Here is a 9,404-nt window from a genome sequence, read left to right as displayed (position 1 = left end):
AAAAACAGCAGTTATTTTCTGTGAAGATTTTAGTGGCACAAGTCTGTGCTTTTTTAAAATCATGTGATTAGGTTGTTTTTTTTGTTTTGTTTTGTTTTTTTAAAGATGAAGAATTAAAAGAAAAAAAAAAGAAACTGAATGCCTTTGCTGTATAGTTCCAAGTTTCCACTTGAAAACTAATTAAGGGCTACCTGTAGATAATCTTCAAGAGTCTAAATAAACAACTTGCACATCCAAAGAAAGTGGTTTCTTATGAATTTCTGCAAGGAAAGGCTGATCTTTGTGGATACATATGTTTGATTTTGAATCTTTAAACTTTGCTCAAAACACTTCCCAAATAAAGGAGTTTGGTATTAATCTATTTGGGTCCTTCATTGTATGTGTAAGGGGACTGTTGCCCCCTTACTAACATTCAGTGGGGGTGTTTTGGTTGGCTAGCTCCCAGCACTAAAAGGGGAAGGGTCGAGGGCAAATCAGGAGCCTGAGACTGACAGTCCCCAGGAACCATGGGGAGAGGCCAATGCTCCAGATCAGCCTGATTGACAGGGTGGGCAGGCTAATCAGGGAGTCAGGAGGCCAGAGGGGGTCCCGTCCTCCGTGTGAACTGGAATGGCCTGAGTCAGACTGAGTGGGGCCGAGCTAAGGAGAGAGCAGGGGCCCAAGCTGAGCTGGAGAGCAGAACCGTGCCAGATCCAGAGCCAGAGACGCAGCCCAGGGAGAGCAGATCCTGTGCTGGGAGCAGAGGTGCAGCCACAGAGCCAGAGACGCAGCCCAGGGAGAGCAGATCCTGTGCTGGGAGCAGAGCTGCAGCCACAGAGCCAGAGACGCAGCCCGGGGAGAGCAGATCCTGTGCTGGGAGCAGAGCTGCAGCCACAGAGCCAGGTGTGGTGAGCAAGTGGGGCCAGCCAAGGGGGAACCTGGGCAAAGGGCCCAGCACAGAAAGACACCCCCAGACAAGGGCCCTTGCAGGCCAGACCGGGAGGGGGACCTTAACCCTACGGGGGGCTGACGCTGGGAAGAAGGGTCCCAACACTCAAAGCCCGGAGGTGTGTGGCCACCACCATTGCAAGTGTCCAACCCGCAGCGTCTCTGCAGCACGGCCTAGGCCTGAGAAGGAGGCCTGGGACCTACAAGAAGCAGACTGTGACCTGCCCTGACATTCCAGAGACACTGGTTGTGATGTTCCCTGCCACAGAGCAGGGTGATGTGTTTTCCTTTAACCTTTCCCATTTTTCCTTGTTCTTTTCTTTAGATTAATTGTTAATTAAACAACTTGTATTTGCTTTAAATTGTATGGAATAATCAGTGGGTCAGGGAGGTGCCCAGTGTAAAGAGAGTACCCCGGAGTGGGGACACCCTAGCCCCTGTCCTAGGTGACCACAGCAGGGTTGGGGGTCGAGCCCCCCAGGAATCCTGGGCCCAGCCTTGTTGGGGTTACGAGGACTCAGCCAGACAGGAGAGTGGAAGGGGAGCCCTCAAGGGCAGGGAGGCCTCTGGGTAAAGGAAGTGGGAGCGGGGACTCAGATCCTTTCGCTTGCCCACCTCACCGGGGTAGTGCAGAAGTCAGGAAATTTCCCCACAATAGCGGGACCATTCCCCCGCTTACATAATTGGCGTCACGAACAGGATCCTATCCACAGGGTCCATCCCATTGGTTTTCTGGTTAAGTTCTAGTAGCATGGTCCGGGCCTAGTTGAGCACCCTACCATGGCTGGAATTGAAGAACTACGAACCCAGTTTGCTGAACTTCAGCGCAGATTATCAGACCAAGCGGAGGCATTACAGCAAGCTAGAACTGAACAGAGAGAAGCCTTATCGCTGGCCAAGGCAGTAATAGAGCAACAGACAGCAGAAGCTAAGAAACCCCCTACTATTTATGTCCCACGGGAGCGGAAGGTCACGGAGTTTGGTGGCTTCCCGACTAGACCAGGAGACATTACAGTAGAGGAGTGGGTCAAGTCTGTGAAGGCGGCTCTGCGTGTGCTAAGAGTACCTGAAGAAGATCATGTGGACTTCATAGAGGAGCACCTCAAGGGCCAGGCCAAGGCCACAGTAAAGTTCATGGCAGTGGCAGACAAAAAAAATGTGGAAAAGATATTTGAACTCCTCCTAGAAGTGTATGGGGACAAGGTACCTATTGGAACCCGACTAAAGGAGTTCTTTGAGAGAAAGCAGGAGCCCGGTGAAACTATCCGGGCATATGCATATGACCTCCAGGAGAAAATGAGCAGAGTGGAGCGGCGAGACCCTCAGCGAGTTCCAGACCCAGATACGGTTCTGAAAGAGCAGTTAGTGCTGGGGCTCCAGGATGATTCCCTCCGCCGTGAAATGAAAAGGAGGTTTAAGGAAGAGCCCAGTAAGAAGTTCCATGAACTCATGCAGGCTGCTATTATGTGGTCAGAAGAAGAGGAAGTTCCTGTGGCAGAGACAGCAAAGACTAACCCCCGTACACGAAGTGGCGGCCTTGTGAATGCAGCTGCTGGGGAAAAGGCCCTGCCCCAAACACAGCTAACATTGGAAAGCTTAAGTGAAGCTGTCCAAAAACTGGCGGTCCAGCAGGGGGAGATGCTGAAAGTGATGACTGAGGTGATGAAAGGAAAACCTCCCACTAATATGCCAAGATATCCAAGGGCCCCAGGATCCCGAAGATCTCCACTGAAGGACGAGCTGGGAAGATACATTTGTTATACTTGCGAAAGGCCAGGACATACTAGCCGAGATTGTACACTGAGAAGGAGACTGGAGTCCCAGGCGCCTGAAATTCAAAAGGCACCGGGAGCAAGCAGCCAACCATCAGAAGGCCAAGTGGGGACTGAAGGGTTTCTACGGCTGTCCCTAGGAAAAGGGCAGTGTGTCAGCAGCAAGGAAAAGGACCCTGATGATGTTAGTGTATTCAACGACTTCTGTGGCCGAGCTTTCGGGGACTGCTTGACAGTGGATATAACCATAGCAGGGGTGAGAACCCGCTGTTTGATAGACACTGGCTCAGAAGTCACCACTATTTCTGAATCATATTTCCGAAACTACTTAAAAGAGAGAGATCTGACCATGCATAATACCCGATTTGTACAGCTAACGGCAGCTAATGGACTTGCCATCCCTGTGGTGGGGTGTCTTGAAGCTGATGTAGGGTACATGGGTCGAACAATCCCTGGGAAATGCATTTTTATCCTAAAGGACACAGCTTCAGGAAAGACTTTAATGGAGAACAGAGTACCGGGAATTCTCGGGATGAATATTATAAGAGAGCTGAAAGAATTACTGTTGGTAGGAGAAGGAACCCTGGAGATGAACCGTCACGGGCAGCCTAGGAAGGACGCTACACTGAAGCGGGTACTAGCCCAAGTGGAGAGACATGGACGTTTCCCGGGTCCAACGGGACAAATTGGCTATGTTAAGGTGGCAGGGAGACAGAAGGTGGTTATACCTCCCTGGAGTGAGAAGATTATTGATGGGCGCTGCCGGGTGCCAAGCGACTTTGACGGATACAGAGTGCTTGTCGAGCCAACACCTGGGGCCAGTCTCCCTAATGGGCTCCTGGTTGCAAATGTACTTGCTAATGCCAGCAAAGGAAAAGTGCCAGTCAGGCTGTTAAACTCAAGTAAGAAGGCCATAAAATTGTACCCCCGAACCAGAGTGGCAGAGGTACACCGTCCTGAAGGAGTGGTGCCCCCATTGGGGGTGGCCTTGGAAGAAAATGGGGATGAGCTGCGGGTGATAGAAGTAAAAAAAGGCACACAGGTTACCACATCGCAAGCGGCACCTGATGGAGAGCTACCCATTCCAGTCCAAGTGGACCTCCAACAGCTAACCCCTACACAGGTTGGCCGTTTGCGGGCGCTACTGGAGAAACATCAAGAGGTCTTTTCCAGGGATGAGCGGGACTTTGGTTACACCACCACAGTGACACACCAAATAGCCACTGGAGATGCTGTCCCGATAAAACAGAGACACCGGCGGATCTCACCACGAGTGTTCCAGGAGGTAAAAAAACACATTCTGGACCTAGTGACTCAAGGTGTCCTTAAAGAAAGCCACAGTCCGTGGGCATCACCCGCAGTGATTGTAATAAAAAAAGATGGTGGGGTGCGATTTTGCTGTGACTACAGGAAACTGAATGAGGTAACGCACAAGGATGCCTACCCGCTACCCCGGGTGGAAGAGTCACTGGATGCATTAGGAAGTGCAAGAGTGTTTTCAACCCTCGATTTAACTTCTGGTTATTTCCAGGTTGCAGTGGAAGAACGAGACCGGGAAAAGACAGCAGTGACGACTCCGTTTGGGCTGTTTGAATGGACACGTATGCCATTCGGCTTGTGTAATGCACCTGCTACGTTCCAGAGACTAATGGAGGGGGTGTTAGGAGACTATATCTTAGACACTTTGCTGATATACCTGGACGATGTTATTGTGTTTTCCAAGGATTTTGAGAGTCATATGGAAAAATTGGACTTGGTTTTCACACGATTGAAGGAACATGGATTGAAGCTGAAGCCAAGTAAGTGCTGCCTCCTACGTGAAAAAGTCAAATTCTTGGGTCATGTGATTTCAAAGGATGGAATCCAGGTAGATGAAGAGAAGACCAGGGCGCTGGAAAATTGGCCGGTCCCCAAGAATGCCAAGCAAGTGCGGCAGGCTCTAGGTTTCATGAGCTATTACAGACGATTTGTTCCAAAGTTTGCACACATTGCTGCACCACTATATGGACTAGTGGGCCAGCCTGCCCAAAGGAAGGGAAGGGATCAATGTTTTGTGTGGGATGATGCCTGTCAGACAGCTTTTGACAAATTAAGACATCGGCTGATGTCACCACCTGTGCTTGCATATCCTGACTTTAGCCTGCCATTTATAGTGACAACAGACGGGAGCCTGCACGGCCTAGGTGCGGTGCTCAGCCAGAAGCAAGAGGGGGCCGAGCGTGTGATCGCATATGCGAGCCGAGGGCTGAGGAGGTCAGAAAGAAATGACAAAAACTACAGTGCTTTTAAACTAGAACTGTTGGCCTTGAAGTGGGCTATCACTGAAAAATTTAAGGATTATTTAGTGTACTCTAAATTCACGGTAATCTCAGACCACAATCCACTCCGATACCTGGCAACGGCTAACTTAGGTGCAATTGAACACCGCTGGGTGGCCCAACTCGCTGAGTTCACTTTTGAAGTACAGTATAAACCTGGAAGGCAGAACATCAATGCTGACACCCTGTCTAGATTGCCTCTGGAGGAGGAGTCAGAAGAGGGCGAGGATCTGGAGAAAGACTTCCTAGTCATTCCTGCAGATGTTGTGCGTACGTGTTTGTGGCTAGAGAATCCAAAGCCCGAGGACGAAGTGACGGTAAAGGATGCAGTACAAAACCTGGTAAGAGGAGAGAGCGCAATAATCTCGGGGTACTCATGGGAGGAGATTCAAACTCTGCAACGAGAAGGTGATGTTGGACCTGTCTTAGTGGCAGTCATGAGCCAAACGAGGCCAGACCGGAGATTTGGGGCCAGATACCCCGAGTCTAAGAAGCTAGCCAGACAGTGGGAAAGACTTAGATTACATCGTGGAGTGCTGTTCCGGGTAACATATCATCCCCGAGATGGTGAAGAAGTGTGGCAGTTAGTGGTGCCTGTGTCACTCCGCCGTCAAGTTTATGAAGCCAGGCATGATCATGGGGGGCATTTTGGAGACAGGAGCACTCTGGAGGTAATGAGGAGAAACTATTACTGGCCCACGATGGGTAGCGACGTGCAAGTGTGGATCCGTCAGTGCAAACGGTGTGCCTTAGCCAAGGATGTGTTTCCTCCCAACCGAGCCCCTTTGACCTGTACTAATGTGACTGCCCCAATGGAGGTCCTAGCGATGGATTACACACGGCTAGAGAGATCTTCAGAGGGGTATGAGAACATACTGGTTCTCACGGACATGTTCACCCGATTCACTGTTGCAGTTCCAACTAGAAACCAGACAGCGCGGACAACGGCGGAAGCCCTCATAAAACACTGGTTTGTGTACTATGGTTGTCCGGCACGGTTACACTCGGATCAGGGGAGGAATTTTGAATCAGAGGTGATATCTGAATTGTGTAAATTGTATGGCATAGCCAAAAGCCGAACAACACCCTATCACCCGCAAGGAAATGCTCAGTGCGAGAGATTTAACCGGACAATGCATGACATGCTAAGAACGCTCCCGCCAGAAAAGAAGCGAGCCTGGCAGGAACATCTTCCTGAGCTGGTGTTGGCCTATAACAGCCATGTCCATTCGTCGACAGGTTACGCTCCTTTTTATCTCATGTTTGGGAGGGATCCCAGGTTGCCATTGGATATTCTGGACAGAGAGGGCCCTGAGGAGGATGAGGTGACCAATTTGGATGACTGGGTCAAAGGTCACCATGACAGGCTGAAGATAGCCTGTGACGTTGCTCTCAATACAACTAAAGACACAGCCCGGAGTAGGAAAAGGACTTATGATCGCAAGTCCAGTGGGGCTCTCATCAGGCCTGGTGACCGTGTACTAGTTCGTAACCATAGACACCGGGGGCGTAATAAAATACAGGACAAATGGGAGTCAAATCCCCACATTGTAGTCGCTCACAACAATCCTGAGCTACCAGTTTACACCATCCGGCCTGAACGAGGAGGTCCTGAGAGAGTAGTACATAGGGACCAGTTGAAACATTGCACTCTTAGTCCAGACAGGGACCATAGGAGGCGTAGATCAGTACACCCCGAGGAGGCTGAAACCAATTGGGAAATGGTTCTAGTCCCACAAACCGAATATAGAGAGGGACCGAGTGGGGCAAACCCAAACCCTAACGAGAATGGCCAGATCCTTCAAACTGACCCAGTATTACCCGAGGATAGGGAAATAGGAAATATGGGTAACGAACCACCAGTCTTAAGAAGGTCCCAGAGGGCTAATAAGGGTGTACTTCCTGTTAGACTTAGAGATAATTATGTTATTGGTTCTATGTAGTGTTTTAATGAATATTGTTATGTATGGTATTAAGAAGTAGATGTGGAATGTTAAATATGTTAAATGTTCTTTTAATAATTGTTAATGGGTTGTTGATATACAATGACATGGGTTATGTTGTTACCATGGGGCCCGGATGTACCGGTGTGAATATTGTGGATGTGGCAGTATTTTAGCAAGGGGGAATGTAAGGGGACTGTTGCCCCCTTACTAACATTCAGTGGGGGTGTTTTGGTTGGCTAGCTCCCAGCACTAAAAGGGGAAGGGTCGAGGGCAAATCAGGAGCCTGAGACTGACAGTCCCCAGGAACCATGGGGAGAGGCCAATGCTCCAGATCAGCCTGATTGACAGGGTGGGCAGGCTAATCAGGGAGTCAGGAGGCCAGAGGGGGTCCCGTCCTCCGTGTGAACTGGAATGGCCTGAGTCAGACTGAGTGGGGCCGAGCTAAGGAGAGAGCAGGGGCCCAAGCTGAGCTGGAGAGCAGAACCGTGCCAGATCCAGAGCCAGAGACGCAGCCCAGGGAGAGCAGATCCTGTGCTGGGAGCAGAGGTGCAGCCACAGAGCCAGAGACGCAGCCCAGGGAGAGCAGATCCTGTGCTGGGAGCAGAGCTGCAGCCACAGAGCCAGAGACGCAGCCCGGGGAGAGCAGATCCTGTGCTGGGAGCAGAGCTGCAGCCACAGAGCCAGGTGTGGTGAGCAAGTGGGGCCAGCCAAGGGGGAACCTGGGCAAAGGGCCCAGCACAGAAAGACACCCCCAGACAAGGGCCCTTGCAGGCCAGACCGGGAGGGGGACCTTAACCCTACGGGGGGCTGACGCTGGGAAGAAGGCCGGAGGTGTGTGGCCACCACCATTGCAAGTGTCCAACCCGCAGCGTCTCTGCAGCACGGCCTAGGCCTGAGAAGGAGGCCTGGGACCTACAAGAAGCAGACTGTGACCTGCCCTGACATTCCAGAGACACTGGTTGTGATGTTCCCTGCCACAGAGCAGGGTGATGTGTTTTCCTTTAACCTTTCCCATTTTTCCTTGTTCTTTTCTTTAGATTAATTGTTAATTAAACAACTTGTATTTGCTTTAAATTGTATGGAATAATCAGTGGGTCAGGGAGGTGCCCAGTGTAAAGAGAGTACCCCGGAGTGGGGACACCCTAGCCCCTGTCCTAGGTGACCACAGCAGGGTTGGGGGTCGAGCCCCCCAGGAATCCTGGGCCCAGCTTTGTTGGGGTTACGAGGACTCAGCCAGACAGGAGAGTGGAAGGGGAGCCCTCAAGGGCAGGGAGGCCTCTGGGTAAAGGAAGTGGGAGCGGGGACTCAGATCCTTTCGCTTGCCCACCTCACCGGGGTAGTGCAGAAGTCAGGAAATTTCCCCACAATAGCGGGACCATTCCCCCGCTTACATATGCTAACTTCTGATCCTGTTGCAAAAACTCCCATGAACTTTGATGTGCTGAATAAGTTGGCAAATGTTGACCATCAATTCAATATGTAGAAATAGCAACCCACTGAGATAATGTCACAATTAATACTGCATTTCTATAAGCTCCACGTAGTTTCACAATCCACTGTGTTAGAATCAGGTAATCTCCTTTTGAATGTAAATGTACGATGTATTTTTTAATATGAGGAGAACACTTTAACAGTACATGTACTTCTGTTATTAACTGGAGTAATTTCCTTTCAAATATAAGCTTTGTGTGTGTAACTCACTTTAAAGAAGACGTAGGGATTCTAATTTTCAGATTGCATGCATTGCTAGCAGGTCCAAGCTATGAAGCTTGTACATAAAGATTTGGATTTTGTTTGCAGATTTCACATTAATAGAATACTGTGTACAAATACTTCACTGCACAATTATACTCCAGATGTTTTATTTGTTTGTTTGACAGATTGAACATTTGATGTTGCCAGACAGCGGGTGGACTCAATTTTAAAATTTGTTGAACTTGAAGGTGACAATCCAGGTTTAAATATGCTGCTGATTGTAGATTCTTGAAAGTATTCACCTCTAGGACCAAATTCTGCCATTGTTAGTAAGCAAAACTCCCATGGGCTTTCTGCTCAAGTGAGGAGCACAGGCTTTGGCTCTTGTTTAAATTAATGCTGCCTTAGTATTAATAGATTTTTAAAAAGGGTTAAATTATATTATATAATACACGAGGGTGATTTATATCTAGGTGTTTTGTTTCTACTGGCGGCACACATTACTTTGATATTCGTGCACATCCACACAATACCTTGATATTGGTGCACAGAACAAAATTAATTCCAGACATGGATGGAAAAAATCAGAGGGAACATTGGTTAGAAGTTAATATGAATATTTGTCTCCCTTTCATTCCTGTCTGTGTACTTTCAACAGGTATAGGTTTAAACAGTTATTTGTCTGTACAGGCAAAAACAGATAAAATAAGCAATTTTTATCCATCAAAACATATACAGAAATGCCA

At 49.2% G+C, this 9,404-nt stretch overlaps 1 protein-coding gene across 1 annotated transcript; it reads left to right on the top strand.

The window, feature by feature from the left end:
- Positions 1 to 385: 385 nt before the first annotated feature.
- Positions 386 to 8,037, top strand: LOC135973692 (uncharacterized). The gene has a single exon (XM_065558021.1). The coding sequence runs from the start codon at positions 1,708 to 1,710 to the stop codon at positions 6,958 to 6,960; it is 5,253 nt and encodes a 1,750-aa protein (XP_065414093.1). The 5' UTR covers positions 386 to 1,707; the 3' UTR covers positions 6,961 to 8,037.
- Positions 8,038 to 9,404: the final 1,367 nt, after the last annotated feature.

The sequence above is a fragment of the Chrysemys picta genome, chromosome 1 (genome assembly GCF_011386835.1).
Source record: "Chrysemys picta bellii isolate R12L10 chromosome 1, ASM1138683v2, whole genome shotgun sequence".
NCBI lineage: Eukaryota > Metazoa > Chordata > Testudines > Emydidae > Chrysemys > Chrysemys picta.
Note: the sequence above shows the minus strand (reverse complement) of the source record. Positions and strands in the feature narration are given on the sequence as shown.